The sequence below is a fragment of the Phodopus roborovskii genome, unplaced genomic scaffold (assembly GCF_943737965.1).
Source record: "Phodopus roborovskii unplaced genomic scaffold, PHOROB, whole genome shotgun sequence".
Lineage (NCBI taxonomy): Eukaryota > Metazoa > Chordata > Mammalia > Rodentia > Cricetidae > Phodopus > Phodopus roborovskii.
This window is the reverse complement of record NW_026126646.1, coordinates 7,133,369-7,161,060: the sequence shown is the minus strand read 5'-3', so window position 1 is coordinate 7,161,060 and position 27,692 is coordinate 7,133,369. Positions and strand designations below refer to the sequence as shown.

The window sequence follows — 27,692 nt, the reverse complement described above, 5'->3', positions numbered from 1 at the left end:
CAGAGCTGGACTTAAGGGCCCTGGGGAGCCTCTTCCCCTGCAGGAGTTCATGCCAGGAATTCAGGACAAATCAAAGACCTCCGGCAGAACATATTTTGTGGTGATTCCAAGTCCGTGCCCCCCCCACCAATAAAGCAGCCTATTATTTTATTTAAGTTTTTCTACAATCCCAGCAGTGGAGAGAAAAGGGGTACGCAGGCCAACAACAGACACTTGCTGTAGGCTGTACAGTAAACCGTCTTTATTTCTTTTGGTTAAAAACAATGGATTCAACAACCTGGCATTTCTGTGTACTTCTCATTCCATATGTACAGTACATTGGTGATGTACACCTAGCAGTATAAACAAATCAGAAGGGAAAACATTGAAAATGTGGCTCCAAAGGTGGCTGTGCAGGGCAGGCCCTTCACCAACCACGGGTGGCTCAGTAGAAGCAGACAGTGTGCAGAAACGCTCGGCCACTCTTCTCCTCAAACTCCTGCAGCAGCTCATCAATCTCATTCTCCATGTCCTCAGTGTGTTGGATCTGAGGAAAGCAAAGCCGTAAGTGTGACACGCCTTCCACACCCTCACCCTGGGCTGCATCTTCCCTCCTGCAGTGGGGCGGATTCAGGACCGTCCCAATGGCCCCTTCCTGGAAGCCCCTGCTATGGATGATGATGGGCTCCAGACCTACACAATGACCACGGTAGCACCCAATATTGGGGATGGTAGAGTTAGATTCAAAGGGAGGACTGGATTTCAGCGCTGGAACTCAGGCTCTGTGCACAGAAGCCTCACCAACCAGTGCTGTCCCAACCTTGCAATGTGTGAAGTGAAGCACAGAAACATAGGCATTTTCTAGAACTGTCCAGCACAGAGGCTGACCATGTGCACTGCAGCATGTCAATAGCACATGTGGCCTCTATCCCCCAGACAACAGTTTCTGGTTGTGAAAATATAAATCATCAGCCAAACCACAAGCTCACCAGCTGAAACTTGAGCGGAAGCCATGGTGCATTTAGCAGGAATGTGGATCCCCCACACCAACTTCCCTGACAGCCTCTACCTGGTGAGCCAGAGGACATCAATTCTGTCACAGCCAGCTAACCTAAACATCTTTCTCAAGGGCAAAAGGCAGGACAAGGTACATGGCTCTTCCCACAAAGTCCCTCCATAGCACCAAAACAGTGGGACACCTCTAAACAGCAGGTACACACACAAGCCCTTAGGAAGATGCAAGATTTCCCAGGGGCCTTAAGGATAAATATCTACATAAATATCGGGCAAAAGGACACAAAAATATCCCTAAACTGTGGATGTTACCTCTGGAATTTTTCAGACATATCTTTGACAATACCAGGTAAGCTCTTCTAGCTGTCCAACAGAGGAAAAGGTGACATGTCAGACCTGGGAGATGTCACACATCTCTTCTACCATGAACAGAAACACTGAGGTAGTGTCTTACACCAAAGCCACTTGGTAACTTCCTACACTGTGTACTTCTTGCTCTATATTTGAAATTTATATTTAACCAGGATGTGAAAATAAGTTGCTAGTGATGAGAAGGCCCCTCCTCTTGCCCCAACAGGAGACGGTCTCACAGCTACTTCCTTTGGTAAGGACTGCCTGGACCCAGGTGCTCAGACTCACACACTGGCAGAGCTCGCAGATAAGGAATGCCCCCAGGGTGGCCTCTTCATGGTTGTCCTGAATGTCCACATTGACAACATGCACTGGCTGGCAGGTCTCCTGTTCTCTGGAATTCAGATCTGATTGGGGAAAAAAGAGACACAAATATTATTAGACGTTGGGTAGCAGATGTGTCCAAGCTCAGCTCTCCCCACACCTGTCCCTGAACTCTGGACTGTAACCCAAGGACTGAGCATCCAAGCCCAAGGAACCAACATGAGGAACAGCCTGTAGCATAAGCTAAGTGAAGAAATCTAGGTAAACTGTATACTCAAGTCAAGGCCATACTGTGCCAGCTAGTGCTGGCAACAACAGCACCTTCTGTAAAATGCCAGGCCCAACACTGAAGGCCACAAGGCTAACAGAGGCATACAGGTAGTTTTGCTGGACATCAGCCCTCTGCTTACTCCTCACAGGTCAGCCTCCACATGTCCATGCAGGTCAGAGGATGGGGAGGGGGGGTCCTCTGTCTCCATCCCGTCACCCAGGGCCTGAGGCCTAACCTGCCTTCCCTTATCCCTGGAGACCATAAGTCTTCCGGCCTAGTGTTGGTGGCACAACCTGAAAGGCAGACCAGACTGTGCACTCACCTTCTACAACCTGGTCATAGACTCTTTCTTCACAAGTGAGGATCAGGTCAAACAGGTCCTTGCAGTTCTGGAACCTTTCTGGCCGGGGCTTGATTCTTTTATTTCTGTCCAACATATGTAAAATTCCATTCTGCGTATAGCTGATCATCAGAGTCAAGGAGGAACTTTGGATAAACGATTGTTCACTAACCTAGACCAGCCTGTGAATAAATGGCCCCCCTGCCTGTCAGGGTTCCAGGTTGACCCTTGTCAACAATCATCACAGCTCTGTCATAGGCCTGGCCACCACTTTCCCAAATTTGGAAGTTACTGTTTTCTGGGGGGGGGGTGTGTGTCATGGTTTCTATGATACCCAACACACCACTGGCTCCAGATAGCCTTGGCCATTCTGACTGGACAGATAGCAGAGGCTGCCTCATGTTAGGACAGTGGCCTTTCCCTCTGTCACAGTGACCACAGCTCTGCTCTGTGCTTTCAGCACTAGCTAAGGTATGGCCCCCTCTTGTTTTCCTGCCTCATCAAAGCACAGGGAAAAGCATTAGTCTCTATCAAACTGGAGTCCTATCGCAAAGACAACACTGCCAATCCAGCTAAGCTACAGCAGGAAGACAATCTGGAAAAACCCACTATATTTTTCACCACAGAGACAGGGTTTTTCTGTGTAGCCCTGGCACTTGCTCTGTAGGCCAGGCTGGCCTCAGATCAGAGGTCCACCACTTTCTGCCTCCTGAGTGCTGGGATTAAAGGCATGTGCCACCACACCCAGATTCTACCAAATTTCTCAAACCTCAGCAATAGAAAGGACTGGGAACACCCCACTGATGGTCCAGAAGTGACAAGCTCAGATTCAACTCAAAGCATGGAGACTGCCTGATGAGCCCCAAATGAAGACCCAGATGCTACCTCCATGCTCAGGCCCATCAGCCCTGGTAAAAGCCTCAGACAGTTCCTGGAGCACCCATAGTGACAAGCATCTGTATTCGGGAAACAGAAAGGCTGTCCAGAGTCAGCTCTCTCCTGTCATGTGGAGCCTGGGGCCTGACCTCAGGTTACTAGGCACCCTTACCCACTGAGTCACCTTACCAACATGTCAGTTTATTTAAGTTCATGGTGCTTTAAAAATACCTCCTACGTTCTCTACAGTAAAAGAAGCTTTTGTTCTGTTTGGTTTTTCGAGACAGGGTTTCTCTGTCCCTTTGGAGACTGTCCTGGAGCTCTTTCCCCATAGACCAGGCTGGCCTCGAACCGAGATCTGCCTGCTTTGCCTCCTGAGTGCTGGGATTACAGGTGAGTGCCACCACTGCTTGGCTTTTTTTTTTTTTTTTTTTTTAAGATTTATCATGTATACAGTCTTCTGCTGGCATGTATGCATGCACACCAGAAGGGGGCACTGGATCTATTCCAGATGGCTGTGAGCCACCATGTGGTTGCTGGGAATTGAATTCAGAACCTCTAGAACAGTGCTCTGAGCCATCTCTCCAGCCTCTAAAGGAAGCTTTAAGCAACCAATCTAAACAGTTATCTTGAAGACATCTTACCAGGAGCTGCTGGGCAGTTCGGTTCCCACAACCAGCTCCTGGGGCAAGGCCCTGAAGCATGGAACAATTCCCATTTCTCTGCTGCCTACAAGAAGAACTGCGTCAAGGCTTATAGAGTCCTTCAAAGCCCTGGGGGAAAGAGTTTAAGACCAGAGCCAGTGGCTGGTACTGCTGGGAAAGAATCCAATCAGGACCTGAGTCAGGCCCAAAGGTGCTCCAGGAACTGTGGTCACTCAGGATGGCTCTGCCTGGGAAGAAGGCCTTGTTATTGTCTCCACCACATACATGCACCTCTTGCCTGGACAGAGACTGCTTTTAAGTGACCACATTCAGTGAAGAGCTATTTAATGAAGGCTGGAGAACATAAACATGACAGCAGCCCACCTGGACTTCACAGTTTGGGGGTGTGGGGGTGGAGATTTGAGACAGGGTTTCTCTGTATCACTGGCTGTACTGGAACTTGCTCTGTATACCAGGCTGGTCTTAAAACTCAGAAATCTGCCTGCCTCTGCCTCCTGAATGCTGGGATTAAAGGTGTGCACCACCACCACCCAGTAAATTTAACAAACCTGCCCCAACAACCAGCTAAAAACTAGCTCAGAAGCCAGGCTAGGATATGTGGGTGGTCATAGTATATAGGGCCAACTTTCCCAGGATCCCCTATCCTTGTTGCTGTTTTGATTTGACAACATCATTGAACAGGCAATTAGGTAGAAAACTTCAAGAGTCCCAAGCTTTTAAGGCTTGGGCTGATGTTGGTTTGGCTAAGCCCTGGGCTGCCCAGCAAAGCTTCCGAGGAGTCAGAGGTACAAATGTCAAGTTGATTATACCCTCTGGTTCTAACTAGCCAGGTCCCGGAGTGAGACTCCTGAACGCTGGGGGCTGTGGTATGGCTAAGTGTGGATGGATTTAATCTACTCTTAATGACCAACAGTAACAAACTGCTGCCTTCCTCTTGAATGAAGAGCCACTCCTATCTGTCCTTTGGCTTTCTGAGGAGCCTCCCTGAGAGAATAAAGGAGGGGAACAGGGCTCAAAAGGGTTCACACTGAGGGCACAGGCCCTGGGATGTTGTCTCACAACAGAGGTACAATTCAGTTACTTAAAAACTTCTAGATTTACCATCAGACAATTCAAGCTGTTCTCCTTGTACAGCATAGAATTTCTTAATGATATGATAGGATGGATACAGGAGAACAGGAACATTGGATCTGATCCCTGGTGGGCACCTGTAATCCTAGCATTTAGGAGGTAAAGGGAGGAAGATCAGGTCAACTTGAGCTACACAAGTCTGAGGGAAGCCTAAGGCTAGGGAGATGGCTTAGCAGTTAAAAGTGCTTCCTACCCTTCCAGAAGTTCAGTTCCTAGCAACCACATCTGTTTACAACATCCTTTATCACCAGCTTCAAGGATCTGATGCCACCTCCCCCACCCCACCCCTTCCCCCCCCAAGACAGGGTTTCTCTGATAAGCCTTGGCTGTCCTGGGACTCACTCTGTAGATCAGGCTGGCCACAAACTCATTGAGACCTGCCTGTTCCAAGTGCTGGGATTAAAGGTATGTGCTACTACCACCTGGTCTGATGCCCTTTCCTGGTCTTTCCAGGTATCCACATCCATAAAGAAATAAAATCTTAGCTACAAGCTAGGCATGGTGGACTATGCTTGTTATCCTAGCACTTAGAAGGCTGAGGCAGAAGAATTGCCATAAATCCTAAGGCAGTCTGGGCTACACAGTGAGTTCTAAGTCAGGTACATGTAGAGTAAGACCCATCTCAAAAAACAAAATGAAAATGAGAAATGGAACAATGAGACCCTTTAGTCCCCACATGCACAGAACCTGCTGACGTACTGTCATGTCCTGGGCTACTTCAGGGCCATGAAGCTGCGGAGGGCGAGCACCTTAGGACCAGGTTTCCAGGGTCATGCAGCATCTTCCTCTGAGTAGTTAATTGCCCTTGGGAGTAGATTTAAATTCATCCACTTGCAATTTAAGGTTTTACAGGTGTAATACTAACCATGTCTTTACTAGTTAAGCAGTTTCTCGAAAGCTATTTGCACAACTGACCAACTATGGACTCTTCATACAGCATTAGCATCTGATGCATTTTCTATCAAGTGGGTGCCGAACCAGGCACCCTTAGCCACTTGCAAAGGGATGTCTCTGTACTCCCCAGAGGACAGGACTTTTGATAGGACACCCTATGGAGAAAGGTCAGACCACAGAGACCCACAGGCAGGATTTCAGTATCATCAAGTTCAACACAGGACAAGGCTTGAGTTCTTACCTGTGCCCAGCCACCCAAGGCAAGGCAAGAAGCTTTCTGGAGAAAGGGAAAGTGTGCAGGGGGTAGGAACTACACAACAGCCAGACAATTACTGGTCTTGTGGCTCATCAGTGCACACAGTGCTGCTACCCTGTCTATGTGTCTAACTCTATGAAATGTCTGTACCTGTTGTTAGGAGTTACATAGATCCCCAGCACCTCACAGCCACGGGGCCTCTTAAGAAGCTACCTACAAGCTGAATTTCCTGGGTTGAGTCAGGCCTATGATCCTGCTGTGAATATATCTTCAATAGAACCATTAAGTACAAGTTTTACCCATCCCACTGTTGAGAAGCTAACCAAGGGGCCAGCACAAGTCAAGCCTCATTTCTCCAGAAACATAACCAACCACATTTAAGACAAGCCTGACCCAGAACACTAGGCAGTGTTCCCTGAGACAGGGAATGGGTAGAAACAGAAAGGATCCTGAGGGGCTCTCAACCTTGTTGCCATCACTACTGTCATACCTAACACCCCCAGGTCAGAGCCTCTCTGTCACAGACAGTCAGGGAAATGACGCTGGGCAGAGGGGCAGCTGCAGGACTCCTCAGAGAAGCAGCAAAAAGCAGGCATTAGAAGAGGCATCAAATTCCCCTTCAACCTACCATCAATTTTGGCATGGTGGCACATGCCTTTAATCCTAGCACTCAGGAGGCAGAGGCGGGCAAATCTCTACTCATTCAAAGCCACCTTAGTTTGCATGGCAAATAACAGGTTTGCCAGGACTACATACTGAGGCCCTATCTCAAGGCAAAACAGCCACCATCAAGTAAAATAATGAAATTAGTTTGATGAACAGCTATATAAGCTTGCACAGATTCTGCCTCATCTCAGAATGCTTACTGAACATTAGCAAATCTTTAAGACTCTAGTGTCAGCCAGGTGGTGGTGACACAAGCTTTTAATTCCAGCACTCGGGAGGCAGAGGCAGAGGCAGGCAGATGCCTGTGAGTTCAAGGCCAAGTCTGGTCTACAAAACTATACAAAGAAACCCTGTCTCAAAAAAACAGAGTTTAGTGTCAGCATTGTAAGAGTCCATGATTTTAACTAGCCAGTGCAGTTTACCAACCACCATCTTTTAAGTTTAAAAAACTACGCATTTTGTGCATGTGCATGTAGGCTAGAATACCACCTCAGGGGCTGTTGTCTATTTCCTTCTTTACAGGATCTCATCAAAGGCCAGAACTCACTAGTAGGCTAGGCTGGCTAGCAATGAATCCTAAGGACTCACCTGTCAGCTGTTATTATGTGGGCCCCAGGGCTTGAACTCAGGTCCTCTAAAATTTTACTGAGGGCTATCATTCCAGCTCCCCAACTTCTGAGACAGCATCTTGCTGTATAACCCACAATTACCTCCAATACCACATCTTGCCTCAGCCTCCCAAGTGTTTAAGCTACAGGTGTGCATCATCATACTCAACTACAAACAAATTTTACAGTCTGGCTGCCTAAGAGAGGGCCAGACTGTGCCATGCAATTGCTTTATGTATCTGCTTTTCCAGGCTGGGTCAGAGACTCTGCAACTACCTGTCCATCTCAGAACTATTTTACTTCTTTTTGTTGTTGTTTTTCAAGACAGGGTTTCCCTGTATAGCCCCAGATGTCTTGGAACTTGTTCTGTATAACAAGCTGGCCTTGAACTCAGGTAAGGGGGGGGGGCAGGGTGCGGAGAGATGGCTCCATGATTAAGAGCACTGACTGTTCTTCCTATTTCTATTCCCAGCACCCAAATGGTAGCTCACACCTGTCTGTAACTCCAGTTCCAAGGAATCTGGCATCCTTGCACCAATGCACATAAAATAAAGTTAAATAAAGTATTAAAAAAATATAAGGTACAAAGCACAATTTTTGTTGTCTTTTGAGACGAGGTTTCTCTGTAGTAAACTAGGCTGGCAGATATGCACCAGCCCCTTGCCTCCAGAGTGCTAGGATTAAAGAAAGGCATGTATGTGCTGGCATCACCACCTCCACTACCACCCTGCTAAAGCACAATTCTGAAAAGGAAACTCAAGTTTCAACTAGGAGAGATTCCCAAAGGCGTAATTCAGAAATGGCTATTCACTATTGGTGAACACACAAAAGTGTGTGTGTGCCTGCCTGTCTGCATGCACTGGTGCATGCACCACAGTATCCATGTAAAGGTCAGAGGACAACTGGCTTGAGTCAGCTCTTTCCTTCCAGGATAGATTTGGGGCATTGAACTGTTTGTTGTCCGGCTTGACAGCAACTATCTTTTCCTTTTAGGCTATCTGGCTAGGCCCCGTGACTAAGTTTTAACATACCTTCTAGCCCAGTGATTCTCAACCTTCTGAATGCTGCAACCCTTTAATGTTGTGGTGACCCCAACCATGAAAGTATTTCATTGCTACTTCATAACTATAAGTTTACAGGGGCTGGAAAGATGGATCAAAGGTTAACAGCACTGGCTGATCTAGAGGTTCTGAGTTCAATTCCCAGCAACCACATGGTGGCTCACAACCATCTATAATGAGATCTGGTGCCCTCTTCTGGCCTGCAGGCATACATGAAGCACACAGACATGCCAGGACATGCTGCCTGTTACTTACTTGTAATAATCCCACCACCAACCAATTTTGCCAGGATATTATGAACCCATCACAGGATCAATTAGGTTATAGCCCTCACAATCTGTCTTAATACCCTTGGCTGTTGAGATGGCTCAGTAGGTAAAGTACTTTATATACAAGCCCAACAACCTAAGTCCAACCCCTGAAACCCACACAAGTGAGGAGAGAATTACTTCCACATTGCTGTCCTCTAACTTCCACATGCATATTGTAGCAGATGTGTACCCTTGCTCATATATAAATCACAATAATAAATTATCAATTAAAAAGAAAACATTCTCAGACAAACCCAGAGCTATGTTTTCCTAACCTCCTAGATGTGTCTCATCCACTCAATTTGACAAGATGAAGCATCAGAAGGCCAAGTCTGATAATATTCTATCTCAAAACCCACTTTTCCCATTAACCTCAAGACAGAAAAAAAAAAAAAAAAAAAAAAGACAAAGGGTGAACACTAAATTAATAGATAACTAAAATATAATCTAAACTCAAGAGGTGATTACAAGATCCCAAAGATAAATCCAAGAAACATGCTAGAGGCATAGTCCACTCTACAACATATATGCATGACTCAGGAAGTTAAAAACTGGGCAGTGGTGGTGCACACCATAAATCCTAGCACTCTGGAGACAGAGGCAGGGGAATCTCTGTGAGTCTGAGGGCAGTCTCACAGTCAGGGCTACACAAAGAAACCCTGCCTTGAAAAACAAAAAACAAAACAAAAACAAACAAACAAACAAAAAAAAAGAAACGGGGGTGGGGAGGGTGTTTAAAAAAAAAAAGTAAAAACCACCCTTCTGTAGTCTTATGAACACAGTGCAGCTTCTGGGGCAGCCCATTAAGCAGTGGGTGGGTGACAGGAAAAAGGAGGGCTAACCATTGATCTGCTTGGACAGACTTCTTGAAACTAGTGATAGTTCATTAGTAAGGCTGACAATTCCTCATAAACATCAACTTATATCAACACCAAAGGTGTTCCAGGTTCACCTAATACTGATTAACAGAAAAATAAAAAATCCTCCTAAATGAAGATTTGAGAGAGGGTGTTGCTATTTAACACAGGGTAGCCTTAAATTCAACCTCAGCCTCCCAAGTACTGGGAAGACAGGTAGCAATTACGGCCTTTTCATTTTTGAGATGGGGATAGTCTGCTACTCAGGCAGACTCTGCACTGGCAGGCTCCTCCTGCCTCAGCTACAGAGAAGTTCTGTAGTGGTATATAACCACCATATCTGGTTTTAAAGATACTTGTCTCTAGAGATCAGGTGAACTTAGAATTCCTATCACTGATCTGGGAGTGTGCACGTGTTTCTAACTATAGGTAACTCTCAAAAAGGGAAATGGTAAACCATGAAGCAGCCCACACTAGCTTTACTAACATGTGAAGGCAAAAAGTTGGTGTAGTTTCAGTTCAGCCCCCTTGTCCTCAACAATTTCCATGAGTGGGGGCCACAGAGACGGCATGAAGCAAACCGCAATCCTTCAGGCTTGTTTCTGCTTGTGAAAAACAAAATCCAACTATTTATTACTAAGTACTTAAGAAATTAAAAGACACAGTCGGGCAGTGGTAGCTTTGGTCCCAGCACTCTGGGAGTTTGAGACCAGCCTAGTTTACAAAGTGAGTTCCAGGATATCCAGGATTACACACAGAGAAAACCTGTCTCTGAAAAAACTCCCCAAAGAAAAAGAAATTAAATGCATAATCCCTGACTTGGGACAAGTCAGTTTTTCAGTGGTGTGAGAATGACTGATTATATTTTTATATATATATATTCAGCAGAAAGTGTAAACACTGTACAGAGCTTGGGTTTACTCCTAGACGGGTGAGACAGTTTGATACTCTTAGAACCAGCTGAGCTCAACTTCTAGTCAGCTCCACATTATCAATGGGAAACAATGGACACTGTCGTAGTTAACAAGTGTAGTAGATTAGGTAGATGTGCTTTTTGTTTTTTGAGATAGGGTTTTTCTGTGTAGCTCTGGCTGTCCTGGTAAATGACCAGGCTGGCCTCAAACTCAAGAGATTTGACTGCCTCTGCCTCCCAAATCCTGGAGCAGCCAACACCCAGCATGGTAAATGTACTTTTGACTTACATTTTATCCTTCAATGGCCTCAGCTATAAACACAACCTAAATCAAGAAGTGTGTCTAAGGCTGGGTGTGGTGTAACAAGTTGTTTGCTTACCTACTTATTTATTAAAAGATTTATTTATTTACAGTATCCTGCCTGCATGTCTGTCTGCAGGCCAGAAGAGGGCACCAGATCTCATTACAGATAGTTGTGAGCCACCACGTGGTGGCTGGGAATTGAACTCCAGCCCTCTGGAAGAACAATCAGAGTTCTTAACCTCTGATCCATCTCTCTAGCCCCTGGCACAAGTCTTCAATCCCAGTATTCTGGGAGGCAAGTAGACTATGAGCTCAAGACAAACTGGTCTACAAAATGACTAATCACACAGGAAGGTATTGACACTACAGATACTGCCTAAAATCTGTCAGAGATTTACAAAATCAAGGTCTATGCTATGTGTGGATGTTTTTTCCTCATTTGTTTCGTTTACTGACAGAGGGTCTGATGTAATGCAAGCCAGTCTTGAACTCACTATTGAGTATGACCCTCAATTAACGTCTACACCTACTGCCCAAGCGCTGGCTCACCTCACTGTGCTCAGCTTGTTTTACTAGAATTTCAGGAGGTGGAACATAAGGGGAAACTGAGGCCCGAGCCACACAGAGTAAAAATATAGCAAGGTGGTCTCTAGGCCACGAGGCCCCCAGTTCTAATTAAATACCTTTTCCCCTTGAAAATGTAAGCAGAATGTTTATTCATTTTGGGTTACATCTTAAAATATTCTTCTAGCTCTCCACTATAAACTATCAGTTTTACGCAAGATAATGCAGGGGCACATAACTACTGACTACCGAATGCATCGTGGTTACCTTTCAAAGAGGGGTACCACTGCTCTCCCAGCTTCTTGCAATGGTCTACCCTGGAGCAAAAGGATATCCCCATGCAGTGACCCTTCCTACCTCTATCCTCCCCTCTTTATAGCCCAACAATGTCCTTCTTGACCTGGTTGGATGCAATGTACAGTAAATTCCCAGGAAGAGACATTCTTTTGGCTAAGGATAGTCCTGAGAACATGGGAGTGCATGCCTTTAATCACAACAGATGCCAGCCTGTTCTACATAGTAAGTTCCAGGACAAGCAAGGCTACATAATATAGCCCATCTTAAAAACAAAACGAAACAAAAAAAATTCAAAAGCAGCTAAGGTTTCAGAATAAGCTCAATGATACACAGGCATTTATCATAAGAAATAAAACCTCAACTTTTCCCTAGGGCTAAGGAAAACACCCAGCCCCCAAACAAGACTCGAGAGTTTATGGTAATACTTCTCGTGACAATAATGAGAAGTACACCAAGCTCACCAGAGTGGTTTCAGGAAGAAGCCATTCTGACTCACACACACACACACACACACACACACACACACACACACACACACAAGCACTCTTTGGACAGGGATATGAGAAGAACACAGCCTGCTCTACCCAGCACTCAGGAGAGAACAAGCCATTCTGACTCACACACACACACACACACACACACACACACACACACACACACACACACAAGCACTCTTTGGACAGGGATATGAGAAGAACACAGCCTGCTCTACCCAGCACTCAGGAGAGAACAAGCCATTCTGACTCACACACACACACACACACACACACACACACACACACACACACACACACACACACGAGCACTCTTTGGACAGGGATATGAGAAGAACACAGCCTGCCCTACCCAGCACTCAGGAGAGAACACTCAATCCTCCAAATTCAGGTTCCTGGATTTCTGAGTAGGGTGAAGTACCAGCTGTGCTTGAAGATCAGAGTGGGCTCCCAGAATCACTGTGGTACAGGCCCTAAGCACTTCACAGCCCCAAACACTCCCAAAGCAAGTGTGTGGCTAACAGTAAATACCTGATTCTAAGTCAATGATCCCACTGACCCTGCACCTGAGGGAGGACTGGAAAGCAGGGTGGGGGTGGCAAAGACGAAGGGGCCACAATGATTTACATTTCACTAGAAGACATTGGGACCCTTCAAGCTACCTAATTCATCTCTGTACCTACAAAAATATTTTTAATTTATTATATTCTTCTTTCTTTTGATAAAGTCTCAAGACCATCCCATCTCAGCCTCCTGAGTGAGGCTTGCATACCCAGAGCATGCTTTCTTTCTTTCAAGACTAATTGCCCAGGTTGGTCCTGAACTCTGGGAACAAACAATCCTTTGCTTTAGCTTCCCGAGTAGTTAGGACTCTACACTAGCTTAAATTTTAGTTTATATTAAAAGTTGCACAAATGTATGACTATAAAAGAAAAAGGAGGCAAATGCTTTCAGGAGTGACACAGCTCTGTAATCTCAGTCTCTGGGGAAGTTGGAGCAGGAGGAGCAGCATATTCATGGCCTAGAGTTTGTTCAAAGCCAGCTTGAGAAACTTAGTGAAGCCCTGATTGAAAATTTAAAAGTAGCAAGATGAGGAGGAAAAGAAGAAAAAAGAAAAAGGCAGGATGTAGTGGAGTGGCCCACACCTTTAATCCCAACACCCAGGAGATAGAGGCAGAGACAGAGGCACAGGCAGAGGCAGGTAGAGCTCTAGGTTTGAGGCCAGACTGGTGTATACAGATTATTAAAGCCAGCTAGGGATACACAGTGAGCGCATGTCTTATAAAAATAAAAAAAAGTTTTGGCTCTAGAAATATCTCAATGGAGGAGTGCTAGTCTAGGCTAGCATGAACAAGGCTGAGGTCTGATCACCAAACCACAAAGGAAAAAAAATTGTCTGATGCATGCATTCACTTCCTTAGAATATTTAGGCTCTACTCTGAGTACTACTGTAACTAAAGAATGTCTAGCCTTTTTATTCAGAAGTGCTTAGGGTCAATCTCAGGGCCTCATGCACATGCTAAACATAAGAGCATGGGGAAATTTCAAGTAAGTATGGGGATTATCATAAAATGCCCCACTCAAACACCTGGGACACTGGTTAGCTTAACCACTATAGAACATGGTATGGAAAACCCATTTTAAAATACCCTTTTCTTTCCTCATGAGTCTATAGTAAAAGATTCATACTGTTTTGACTCTTCCTGAAGTAAAGTTCTCACAGAATTTTATTTTTTCATGCTTTGTTTGGTAAACACAGCATCTTTTTATTTCGAGACAGAGTTTGTTCTATAAACCAAGCTAGCCTCAAACCTCGTAGTCCAGGCTGGCCTCAAAACCTGCAGCAGTCTCCCTGCCTCGGCCTCACAAGGGCTGAGTCCCTAACCCAGCTATTACACCTGCAAGAGCCCAGAAACGTCAAACAGCCTTAACACGACAGCGTGCAGACAAACCTCATCTACGCTCACTGCTTAATAACACAGCAGTCTTCTGGTTGACCAGGGGCTCTCAACCTTCCTCATGTCGTGATGGCACAACCAAAGATTACTTTTGCTGCTACTTCATAGTGCAGTTTTGCTACTGTCATGAATCATAATGCAAATATGTTTTCTGATGGTCTTAGGCAACCTGTGAAAGGGCTCTTTGACCTCCAAAGGAGTCATGACCCACAGGTTGAGAATCACTACTCTAGACTCTCCAGTAGGCAAAAGGAAAGAAACTGAGTTCTTCACTGGGCTGGTACTACACTTCTTTAATCCCAGTACTAAGAAGGTAGAGTTAGGAGGAGCTCTGTGAGTTCAAGGTCAGCCTAGTCTACAGAGTGAGTTCCAGGCTAGGCAGAGTTATATAGTGAGACACAGTCTCAAATTTACAGAAAAAAAAAAAGAAAAAAAAGAAAAAAGAAAAAAAGAAAAAAAAAAGAAGCTGATTTCTCGTAAATAAAAACAGACTGAGGTGGGCACCACGGGCACACATGCCTGAGCACATTTGCTGGTCCTGTTTCACCTGAAGCACAACCTGCAGGGTGGGGGTCAGAGTGACGACCCGTCACAAATCACACCCACCAGAAGACCCTGCCTCTCTAGGGTCAGCCATGGGATACAGTTCTTTGTCTTTCCTGAGGAGATCATTGTACATCTGGTCATATGTGGTTTTGAAGTCATAAACATTGGGCTTGTCAGGTGCTGGTCCTGGGAGTTTCACATGAGTTCCTGTTCCAAAGGACCGGACACTGAAACCCCGCTTGCTGGAAGACACAAACAAGAAAAAACATCACAGGTGGATTAACACACAAAGTTCTCATACCAAGGGACACAGTCAGAAATGAACGATCTTTTTATTAAATGAGGAACGCTTCACAAATTTTCTTGTCATCCTTGTGCAGGGGCCATGTTAATCTTCTCTGTATCGTTCCAATGTTAGTATGCTTGACCAAAGCAAGCACACAGTCTACTTTTCTTTAAAAAAAAAAAAAAAAAGTATTACATTATATGTGTTTGTGTGCACATGCAGGTCAGAAGAAAATTTGTGACAGTTGGTTCTATACTCCCACCACATGGACCCTGACCTGATCTCAGGTCTCCAGGCTTGGCAGCAGGAGCCTTTACCAACAGAGCCATCTCATCAACCCTATTTTTGTCAGGTGAAATGGCTCAGTGGGAAAATACACTTGCTGTATGCCTGATAACTTAAAATTCAGTCCTTGGAATTAACATAGTGGAAGGAGAATATCAACTCTCTTAAGTTGTCCTCTGACCGCCACATGTACCCTATGCATTTTACCATATACATAAAATAAAATTTTAAAACATAAAAACAATAAAAAGTGAAATTTAAAGGCTTCTGCTTTTTAGTGCACATGTTACTAGGTTGTCCTGGGTGTTTGCACATTTATTCTGTGAAAGCCGCAACATTCTTCTCCTTAATGGGTGTCTCTCATTGAACCTGAAATTAACTCCACCTGTCCTCTCCCCCACACACCCCTGCCCCCAGCGCTAGGCTTACCCACTTAAGCATACACACAAATATGACTTTTACATGAACTCAGGTCCTCAGGCTCACAGAACAGGTACTCTCTCCAGCCTTTTTTCCTTATTTACCATTATTATTGAAGACTTGGTCTCTCCATGTAAATCAGGCTGTCCTTCAACTCAAGAGCCTGCTTCTGCCTCCAGAGTGCTGAGATTAAAGTCCTACATCACCACACCTAACCTACATTTTAAAATCTTAACCAAATGTTAAAATCACTTTTTAAAATATTCTGTAACAAGCTACATAAATCCAATCAGAAGAGAATAAGTATTACAAAGCTAAATGTGAAAACTATAGCTGTTTAGTAAAATTACCATGAACTCTAAATCCTGACTGACTGAAATCACAACACTGTAGTCACTGGACCAACTTCCTAGCAGTCCAGACTTGAGTACACAGAGGAGCCCTGCATGGACAAACAGCCACAACACTGGCAGGGACGTTCCTGGAATCCAGCAGGCTGCAGATTTTGATAAACCAGAGAAAATGCGGAAGAGCTACAGGATAACCTAATTAGACCCACGTGATCCGAATTGCCTGGCAAACTACTACATCTGCAGCAAGAGACGAAAAAAGCATATATCTTTATTTGTTTTTTTAAAGATTTATTTATTATAGTTTTCTGCCTGCATATATGCCTGCATGCCAGAAGAGGGCACATTATCTCATTATAGATGGTTGTGAGCCACCATGTGGTTGATGGGAATTGAACTAAGGACCTCTGGAAGAGCAGTTGCTCTTACCTCTGAGCCATCATCTCTCCAGCCCTGAGTTATTTATTTATTTTTTAAAAGAAATCCAACAGCCTCTGATTCCCTAGTGCTGCGATTATAGGTTTGTGTACCATGCCCAGCTCAATAGCTGTGATATTTAGAAAACATCACCTTGTAAAGTTTTTCTGTATATTTTTTTTTGGGGGGGGGTGGTTTCGAGACAGGGTTTCTCTGTATTGTTTTGGAGCTTGTCCTGGAACTAACTTTTGACCAGGCTGGCCTCAAACTCACAGAGATCCAGCTGCCTCTGCCTTCTGAGTGCTGGGCTACCACCTATCAGCTTTTCTGTATTTTTGCTGTTGTTTAGAGATAGGTTTCATTATGTAGCCCAAGCAGACATGTAATTCAGTATATACATTTGGGTAGCCTTTAGGTTAGGCCACCATACACAATTCTCCTGCTTTTGTTGTTGTTCATTTAATTGTAACTCAGGACATTTGAAATTATTTAAAATATCTTTGATTGTCACGACTGGGTAAGAATGCTGCTCAACACCCTGATATGCAGAGGACACCTGCCTACTATAGACTCATCCAGCTGCAGCAGCTGCAGATGCTAAGAAGAGCTACCACAAAGTAATGTGACTTATACCACCAACGAAGGGACAATGACACAAACATAACATTGAGAGACAAATGACCCTTACATCAAACAATATTCTATTTCATGTATAAGAGAAAAACAAAACATGCAGGCATCACCTTTCAACTATTCCAAATAAGAAAGCCAAGGAGACAAAAGCAGTGATAAGAACCCACTGCCACCACTTGAAGTTAAGGCAGGAGGATCAAAACCTTGAGGCTGTACCTGACTATAATATATACTGAGACCCTAAACAAATGATGATGACAGGACTGGGTGTGGAGGCACACATCTTTAATGCAATCTCTGTGAGTTAAAGTCCAGCATGTCTTGGGGGGGGGGGGAAGGTGATGGTGATGATAAAGAGGAGGAGGAGGGTTGAGGAGTGAAAAGGGAGAAAGCAGACAGCTCAGAGGTCTGTTTGAGTCACTGCTTAGAGTCAGAAACAGGGAAGGACCAATCAGATTAGTGCACTGCTATCACCTGAAAGTACCACGGAGTAGTGTGCAGCAGGTACAAAGTAAACAAATGACTGGTGGACTTCAAACAAACAGAAATGCTCTGACATGAATTAAGAAAGAGATTTCTCATTGCAGCTAGACACAAGGCTGCTCAGCCACCATCTACAGTGGGTAATGAGTCCACAACTAAGTAAAACTAGCTATACCTGCAACCCAAACTTCAGTTCCAGAAACCCTGTCAGAAACACACACACACACACAAGCCAACAGACTACTTGGTTGATAAGTCTATGCAGAGTCCTTTGCAGGTCTATCTCCAAGAACTGTTTGAAGAAGCAGCAAAGAGATCTGGCTAAAAGAGAGCTGGTGGGAGGCAATACAGTCCTAGACCACTACTGTCACTTACAAAGAATTCACAAAGGCAGACATACAAAAGAAATAATTCTAGCTGGGTGCTATGGTGCATACCTTTAATCCCAGCCATTGGGAGGCAGAGACAGGTAGATTTCTCAGTTCAAGGCTAGTTAGTCTACAGAGCTAGTACCAGGACAGTCATGGCTATAGAGAGAAATCTTGTCTCAAAAAAAAAAAAAAAAACCAAATAAATACTCTGAAAAAAGCCAGGAGTTGGTGGTGCATGCCTTTAGTCCCAGCACTCCTAGAGGGGCAGCAGAGGCAGGAGATCTCTGTGAGTTTGAGGCCAGCCTAGTCTATGGAGCTAGTTTCAGGACAGCCAGAGCAACACAGAAAAACTCTGTCTGAGAAAAAAAAAAAAAAGAAAAGAAAAAAAACCTGATAAAATTAGTTCACATTTAAATTGTTTATCCAGATCCTTATTTAATGGCAATACATTAGCTTAGGCCACTAAGTTGATAAAAAGCTGAGTCAGTTCCCATATTTCTAGAATGCCCTGACTACACAACCAGAGCCCCAGATCTTACACATAAGGAATACAATCTTACAACCTAAAGCAGAGCATCATCAATAAAACCCAAAGTCCACATCCCTGAGTTACTAAAATAAACTGGAAATACAAAAATTCCAATGTTCCAACAAAAAGTGAGCTAGAAGTGTCAGTCATAACTGGAAAGGTGACAGGAAACCTAAATATAGTGCCTTCCTGAGAAGGGTCACGGCAGAGTGTCCCCTCAACAAACTTGGATAATATGCAATAATATTTCTCGTGATAACAATGAGGTGTGGTGGCACACACCTTGAAGATGCCCAGAGTCCAGGTCCAGAAGTGCACCCTCAGGTCAGATCATTTGACTGTGACACCTCTGATGCTGTAAGCCTTTTGTTCTGCAGTTCACACATCCACATTATGGCGCTTCAGCACCCACCACTGGCATGCTCTGCACGCGTGCTGGGACTAAGGCCCACAAGGCAAACACGTCCTTCTTCAAGCCAATGAGGTTTCAAAACAGAAAAAATATGAGGTCTAGAGAGATAGCTTTGCAGTCACAAAAACTTGTTTTTGCAGAGGACCCAGGTTCAATTCCTAGCACCCAACAGCTCACAACCATTGATAACTCCAGTTCCGGGGATCTGAAGCCCCCCCCTTCTTCTTCTTCTTTTTTTTTTTTTTAAATTTAGATTTATTTTTACATGCATGAATGTTTTGCTTCTGTGCAAACATATGTATCGTGTGCATCCTGGAACTGGAGTTAGGAACAGATGTGAACAACCATGTAGATGCTGGGAATCAAATCTGGGTCTTCAGCAATAATAAGTGCTCTCAACAACTCTCTCGCCCCATGTCCTCTTCTGACCTCCATGACCACTAGGCACACATGTAGCACACCCGGTATACATGAAAGCAAAACATGAATACACATAAAAACACAAATATAAACTTTTAAACTAAAACAGAACATGTAATGAATGACAAACAAGCTCTACATTATAAAACATGAAGCAACACAAACTCAAGCAGGGAGCAGGGCATGGTGGTGCATACCTCTGATCTCAGCACTCCAGAGGCAGAGGCAGGCAGATCTCTATGAGTTTGAAGCCAGCCTGATCTATATAGCAAGTTTCGGGATAGCCAGGACTACATAGAGAAACCCTGTGGCAAAAAAAAAAAAAAAAAAAAAAAATATATATATATATATATATATATACACACACACACATACATACACACATATATAAAACATAAAAATTGTAAAAGGAAGCTCACACTATGAAAATGCCTGGTAGCAGTGCCCAAGAAGGACAGATTATCTGTGAAAAGGGCAGGTCCTGGAAGGTCCTACATGGTATAAAAACTGCACGATAAAGCATTGTAGCAGGACTGAAATTACCCAGATTACATGTCTACATAGAGTCCTGAGTCTGAAGTGACTAGAAGCTATTATGCCATTAGCTGAATAAGGCTCTTCAATATGGATCAGGAGCAGTTCTGCTCCAAATCCTTGGATGTTTTCCATAGGCATGAATGAGGTCAAAGGTAATGTTTTACAATCAAAGCTACTTGTGACCAAGTATGAATAAATCAAGTATTTGAGAAGCATTTTAAGTGAGTAAAACCAAGAAAGGGCTGAGACCATTTTCCCAAAACCCACTCTAAGGGAACAATGGGAAAAGCAAAAAGGTGGATGCATAAAGCTCTTTTCTTCTTGGTCATTCCTTTGAAGTACTAAAAGTGAGGTATGGAGCTAGACCCTTTGGCACAAGGTTCACTGAAGTATCAGGTATACAGAGGCTGAAGTCTTGAATCAACATTTTGAGATCAGCCTAGGAAACAAAACAAAGTAATGTAGGAGTCAGAGGCACTTCATATGCTATAACATAATCATTATACAGACCAAGCATGTCCCCAAGAGCATTGCAGAGGGCAGAATAGACAAGACCACAACTCCCCAGAGAGTTGTGAGGTGGGTGTAGAGTTTTCCATTCCTATAATTATATCATCTCCAAAACCTGACCTCGTCTCTATGTGGCTGCAAGTCTAAGAGTTGCCTGCATGCTCAGAGAGCCATCACATTAGTGTCTTCCCACCTCCATCTTTCTGTACTATTACTTTAAAACATCCTTTTAAAAAATAAATTGCAATGCAGTTTGTCCCCCGCCCCCTAAAAGCTGTTCCCAGGTGGCAAAAAGGCTAATTAGCACCAGAAGCTCTGCTTTCTCTGAAGCTTCTGAAACTGGTGTAACAGCCCATCTTGTATGGTGACAATCTGCTTCTTACATAAAGGCAATGAATGCTATGAAAATACTCTTGACAACCAACAGCTTTGTTTGAAGGGCAACTATTCTGTCTAACCTTCTACAAAAATAAATGTCTTTCACACCTATCAAAAATCTATCAGTGAATTAATTAAGGGAAAAAATGTTCCATTGTTGTACCAAAGACTGAAAGTAAAATGCATACTAAAGAAAATTAACATGCATGCTAAAGAAAATGTCCAAATTGTCAGCATAGGTTCTGATAATTTATTTACTTATTTATTTATTGCCTCTTAATGTTCTGCAGTGATGAGATTTTAAACTATGATTTAATGGAGGACTCAAATCCTGAATCCATTACTTCTAAAAGCAGGTACATCTCTAAACAATCAGTACTACAATCCTGGGTCAGTCTGTGATTTCTAGAGCACTAATGGCATCATGTCTGTAGAACCCAGATCAATTGTTCACAGGCCTCCAGTCTTCCAATGTTTCCAAGTGTGGTGAGAAGTTATGGTATGGTTATGAAGTGCTCACCAAAAAGGATCATGGAGCCCATGTGATGGCACACACCTCTGATCCCAGTATTGCTGGTGGATCTCATAATTAGCAGGAGTTCAAGGTCAGCCTGGTCTACAGAGCAAAACAAAAAAAGCTCAAGAATGCCAACCTCGGGCTGGAGAGATGGCTCAGAGGTTAAGAGCACTGGCTGCTCTTCCAGAGGTCCTGAGTTCAATTCCCAGCTACCACATGGTGGCTCACAACCATCCATCCTGAGATCTGGTGCCCTCTTCTGAAATGCAGGCATGCAGACAGAACACTATATATGTAATAAAAATAAGTAAACAAAATTAAAAAAAAAAGTACATATAAAAAAAAAGAATGCCAACCTCATCAATGGGTTAGTATAAGGGATTCACAATTTGATGACATTATTGGGGAGAGGGAGAGAATAAACCACCGTGAATAATGTTAACTTACTCTCACCACAAGTGAAGAGGTGAACAGCTCTATTCTGCCAGGTCCTCTCCACAACACCCTTCTTCACCACAGGATGAAAAACCACAGGGACAAATGACCAGAGACTTTTCTCCTTTAAGATGTTTTTCTTAGTTATTTGTCACTATCAACTAACATAGAAAGTAAAACTTTGAAAATATCTTCACAAAATTTATGCTATCACTAGAAAAATGTGAAAGTACAGGCTCCACCCATTTTCTCACCTATAAAGAAATGCTGAGAAGACTAAACATGGACAATAGCCCTGGGTGGCCTAGAACTAGCTATGTAGACCAAACTCCCAAATATCCACCTACCCCTGTCTCTCTAATGTTAGAACTAGAGTTGTGTGCCACTATGTCAGGCATATAGAATTTCAAATACACTTATTACATTTATTTATTTAGCATGTGCCCATGTGTAGGTCAGAGGGCAACCTGTGGGATTTGGTTCTCCCTCTACCATGTTGGTCCTAGGACTCAAACTCAGGTTGTCAGGCTGCCAGTGAAGTGAATGCATTATGCTGAGCCATAGGCCTGCACTAAAAGTAATAACTTTTAGTGGTTAAAGCTGTTACTGTGTTCATATACAGTTTTGTCACAGTCACAGCAAAGCAGAAGTCCATTTTCCTTTAGCAATTCCTCGTTGGTCTTAATTCTATATTTGTAGGAATGATACAAAAACTAGTCCACAGTCCCTTAAAAATCTGTGAAGACACATGGAGGCATGATTTTAAGACCAGTAGCCTCTTTGTCTTTGCTTTTTTTTTTTTTTTTTTTTAAAGAAACAGGATCTGTGTGGGCTTCAAACCTCAACTACCCTGCCCTACCTACAGTATGAGGCAATTGTAAGTATGCATCAACACATCCAGCTTTTTATTTCACGGCATTCACGGCAGGAGTGTATGCTGGTTTGCAATTTGTGAATCTTAGGGCTTACCCTCTTCAGTGCTGGGGTTATTAAATTATTCATGTACCTAAATAATTTCTAGTTCACTTTTTTCCTCCCATTTTTTGAAACAAGGTTTCTCTGTGAAACAGTCTTGGCTGTCCTGGAACTCCCTCTGTAGAAAAGTTGGCCTTGAACGCACAGAGATCCTCCTGCCTCTGCTTCCTGAGTGCTAGGGTTAAAGGTGTGTGCCACCACCTGGCTCACTTTCTTATAAGTGTACCAAGAACCAAAAAAACATACAGCAGAGACAGCTTATGCCACCTCCATGTAAGAGTATGGGGAACATGCCTAAGAGCAGACAGAAATTCATGACACCTCAAGGTGGCCTATGTCCAAATCTTGTGTCAGTTACTACCAATTACTGGACTGTGCAACTCTGGTGGCCCGATACATGCTCACTGCGACACTGGCATTCTAGAGCCACCCACAAATCAAGGACTTGTGGAATCATAGATAATTCCTTTCCTTCCAATTCCCAGATTCTTCTTAGGCTCCTATTTTTCCCCCATAGCCACTACATGCACATAATGCAGACACATGCAGACAAAACACTGACACACAAAAAATTTAAAAAGAAAAACACCTCTAAATATACTAAAACAAACAACTGCTCATGGTGGTGTCTGGCTGCAATGTTATCAGGATAGAAAAGGTGAAGATAATAGTAAACTGAAGTTTACTACCAGCCAGTCTGGCTAATTGGTGAACTCCACATTCACAGAAATTGTCTCAAAATATATTGTATAGAGTAACAGGTTATCCGATGTCAACACACACACACACACACACACACACACACACACACACACACACACAGATGAACTGAAATGGCTTTGATAAAGTACCCTGACAGAGGCACTCACCCTACCAACTCTCCCAAGCTGGTTTCTCCCACCCTGGAACTTAAACATACTCACTATCACAAGCCTGTCTTAGCCTCTTTCACTTTTGGACAGGATCTCATGTAGTCCAGGCTAGGCCTCTGCATTTTTTCCTTTTTTTCTTTGGTTTTTCGAGGCAGGGTTTGTGTAACATCCCTGGCTGTTGCTTTGTTGAGGCTGGTCTCGAACTCACAGAGATTTGCCTGCCTGTGCCTCACAGTACTGGGATCAAAGTTGTTCCTACCTCCCAAGTACTGAGATTACAGGCATATGTCACCACATCAAGTAGTTTTTTAATGGGATGCTAAGAATCAAATCCAGGGCTACATGCATAATAAATACGCATGCTACTGAGCCATGCTGTCCCCAGCCTCCTCCGCCTTTACTTTTTGTTTTTTTGTTCGAGACAGGGCTTCTCTGTGGCTTTGGATGCTGTCCTCAACTAGCTCTTGTAGACCAGGTTGGTCTGGGAACTCACAGAGATCCTCCTGCCTCTGCCTCCCGAGTGCTTGGACTAAAGGCGTGCGCCACCGCTGCCTGGACCTCCTTTGTTTTGGAACTGCTAGAATTAAGCAATAACCTTGGACTTACTAGGCGAGTATTCCCAGTTTTTTTAAAATAATAAAACACAGCTCCCATGGGGTAGACACCATGGTACACACGTTTAATCCCAGCACGTGTCTAAAATGAAAAGGGTTGGAGAGATGGCTCAGTGGCTAAGAACACTGGTTGCTCTTCCAGGAGACATAGGTTCTAATCCCATCACTCCCAGGGTGGTTTACAACCATCTGTAACTCCAGTTCCAAGAGGACCGAATGCCTTCTTCTGGCCTATGAGGACATCAGGCATACACGTGACACATAAAAATAAATGTAGGCAAAAACAAAACAAAAAAATTTCAGGACTGGGAATGTAGCCTAAGGTGATTGAGACTACAGATGACACCATAGTTTGGCTAATAATAAAATTAAAGGGTTAGGCCTTTCTGCCTTAGCAACCAGTAAATAAAACAAAAGCAGTAGATGGTACTCTAGTTGAGGCCCAGCCTGTTGTCCTTTTTTGTGTGTTTGTTTGGTTTGGTTTTTGATAGGGTTTCTCTGTGTAGTGCAGGCTGTTCTGAAACTCGATCTGTAGAGCAGGCTGGACTCAAATACACAGAGACTGATCTGCTATGCCTTGAAAGTGCTGTATTAAAGCCATGCATTCGCTACCGCCTCCTAGACTATTGTATTACTGAAATATACTTTTTTTTTTTCTTTGAGCCAGGTGGTGACACACACCTTTAGTTCCAGCTCTTGAGAGGCAGGGGCAGGAAATCTCTGAGGTCAAGGCCAGACTGGTCTACAGAGTGAGTTCCAAGACAGTCCTCCAAAGCTACAGAAAAACCCTGTCTCAAAAAAACAAAACAAAACAAAACAAAGAGCAGGTTATAGAGTGGTCTGTTTTGTTTCCAGTTCAAGGCCATCTTGGTCAAGACAGCAGGGGGTGGAGAAAGGGTAAGGTACATATCCAGAAGAATGCAAGGAAATAGGACATCTCACCCCATTTTTTCCTTTTTTTGAGATGGGGTCTTATAGACCAGGCTAGCTTCATACTTTGTAGCCCCGGCTAGTTACATTCAAAGCATACTACCATCTGCAAAACAAATAAGACCCCTTTACAGGGGTCACCTATGACCATTGGAAAACACAGACTGGGTCACCACAATATGAGGAACTGTATTAAAGGTCAAAGCATTAGGATGAGAGCTGCTCATGTGCTAACATTAGCATAAATGACATTCTAGACTTTGCAGATGATAGGCTACTAGCACTCTGGATAAGAAAACTTGAGGCAGTTTAGTATGGTGGCAAACTCCTATTATTAATACCAACACTAGAGGGGCAGGTGGAGAGTGAGGTCGCAGCCAGCCAATAAGCCCTTAATACCAGCACTCGAGAACTTGGGAGGCAGAAGCTGGTGAATCTCTTGAGTTTCATGCCAGCCTGGTCAACAGACCAAGTTCGAGGACAACCAGGACCACACAGAGACCCTGTCTTGTGTGTGTGTGTGGGGGGGGGGAGTATGAAATTGTCAAAAAATTTCAAAAATTAACAAATTCTACTGTACTATCAAAGTTGACATCTATACTATATTTTACCTGTAATGCAATGCATCAGTTTCTCATTTTGTCAAGAGATTATGAAGATAAAGTACTATCAAAGAGGAATTTGTAGGGGAGAATGAGGTGGTACCAATGAACCGAATGAATTGTGTGTTCCAGAGATTACTGACTGGAGTTATGGGGTGTGTGGGGGGGGTGTGAGGGCTTGTGCATGAGGCTTGCAAACGTAGACAGCAACAAACATTCAATTCCTGACGTTAGCAAGTCAGGGTCACTGTTGTTGCTTCCAGACTCGTTCCATCTTGATATGACGTGCTGAGAGCTTTCCAGTGAATGCGGCTTGACGACACACACAGGAAATAACAACCGTCGGGCACCAGTCGCACCACGGAAGACCTCGGCCTCGCCCGTGACACTGCCTCTCCGTCCAGACCAGCTGTCAGACACAAGGCGCAAGCATGCAGACAGGCCGCCATCTCTCGGATTTACTGGGCGACGGACGCTGACGCTCCTGGGACCACGAACGTTTCGGTTGTGAAACCGACTTCGCTGTAATGCTTACCCTACATGAGGGCGTCGCGCGCACGGATCCCGCAGAGGGGTCGAAAGGCCTGGAGTCCGGGCGTGGCCCGAACTTCCGAGGCCCCAGTCAGTGTAGGGTCGGGGTCTGGACAGGAATCTGCGGGAAAAAAGGAGGGAAAGGGCGGAAGGCAGGTGGAGCTTGCACTACCTGAGGATGTTGTGTGCTTCCATGCTCCGATTCTGGTTACTCGAGCACACCACCGCCACCCGCAGCGGAGATGACGGCATGGCACCGACCGACCGCGATACCCACGGCACTCGCCACGGAGCTCCCACCTAGAAGCCGGCTTCCGCCAGAGAAAGATGGCGGCAACCGGAAGTCAGCAACCCGGAAGTGAGAGCGACGTAACGCGCGGGGAGGAGAAGTCGGCACGGCTCTCCTGGGCCCGCACCGCAGTCGGCGCGGGAGAGCGACTGGCCAACAACAACACTGCGTCAGTTTGAGGCGAGAGCAACTTAAGGCTGCGGCTCGCGGACCGCCTAGGCCGGCCTCTGACGTCACAGCATCTGCGCCGGCAGTGTGCGGCCGCGCCTGCGCCCGAGACGTCGTAAGCTGCCGTCGCCGTTGATGACGCGCGTGCGCGGCGCTTGCGCGATATTGGGGACCCTTCCGCCGATTCCTGTGGTCTGAGTGCGACGTCAGTCAATCCCGATCCCTCCAGGGGCCCACTCTGCCAGTTTCGGAAGCGCACCTGTGTTCCAGCACTTTGTTTATGCCCCATCTCTAACGAGTATCTCTTCCTCGGGTTCACAGAACTTCTAGAGTCCTGAAAGTTTTAACATTTAACTGGTAATGGAAGTATGGGTGAGATTACAGGGCTCCTTTTACTCAGCTCATCCGGAAATGAGCAGGAAGATCGCTTTGCTATTGGGTTACCTAGTGAGAGATGGGTCTCAAAGGGAAAAAAAAAAAGGAGAAATAGGGCTGGGCGGGGTGGCTCACCCCTTCAATCCCAGATTTATAACAGAGACAGATTTGTTATAACCCGCTTGCTCTGTTGGTTTTCCTCTCCATCTCAAATAAAACGATAATGAAAAGAAGAGATGGGACTGTGGGAAGGTTGTTGCATGGGTGGTTTGGAGATTTTGAGATCTCCTGAGGGTTGGGCTAGAAGAAATAAATCATTGCCGGGCAGTGGTAGCAGATACCTTTAATCCCAGCAGTTGGGAGGCAGAGGCAGGAGGGTCTCTCTGAGTTCGAGACCAGCCTGGTCTACAAGAGCAAGTTCCAGGACAGCCTCCAAAACCACAGAGAAACCCTGCCTCGAAAAAAAAAAAAGAAAGAAATCATTATGATCCATTTTCAGGATGAGATGTATTTAAAGCACAAGCCGCTAAACCCCTATCTTCCCTAGCTGGCAGCATGTGACTGCTTGTCTGGGCACTCTTTGGGTTATCCTGATTGAAAAGTCGTTAATGGGGCTGGAGAGATAGCTCAGAGGTTAAGAGCACTGGCTGCTCTTCCAGAGGTCAGTTCAAGT

The 27,692-nt window shown here is 44.6% G+C and overlaps 1 protein-coding gene and 1 non-coding gene across 2 annotated transcripts; both read right to left on the bottom strand.

Moving 5' to 3' along the window:
- Window positions 1-219: 219 nt before the first annotated feature.
- Ssu72 (SSU72 homolog, RNA polymerase II CTD phosphatase) lies at window positions 220-26,543 on the bottom strand. The gene is made up of 5 exons (XM_051173850.1): window positions 26,360-26,543; window positions 14,779-14,922; window positions 2,262-2,401; window positions 1,633-1,751; window positions 220-526 (listed from the first exon to the last, which is right to left on the bottom strand). Exons 1-5 carry the CDS (start codon window positions 26,437-26,439, stop codon window positions 425-427), a joined length of 585 nt encoding a protein of 194 aa, XP_051029807.1. The 5' UTR covers window positions 26,440-26,543; the 3' UTR covers window positions 220-424.
- On the bottom strand, window positions 15,016-15,118 carry LOC127213561 (U6 spliceosomal RNA). The gene has a single exon (XR_007833652.1). It is a non-coding gene; the product is annotated as a U6 spliceosomal RNA (small nuclear RNA).
- Window positions 26,544-27,692: the final 1,149 nt, after the last annotated feature.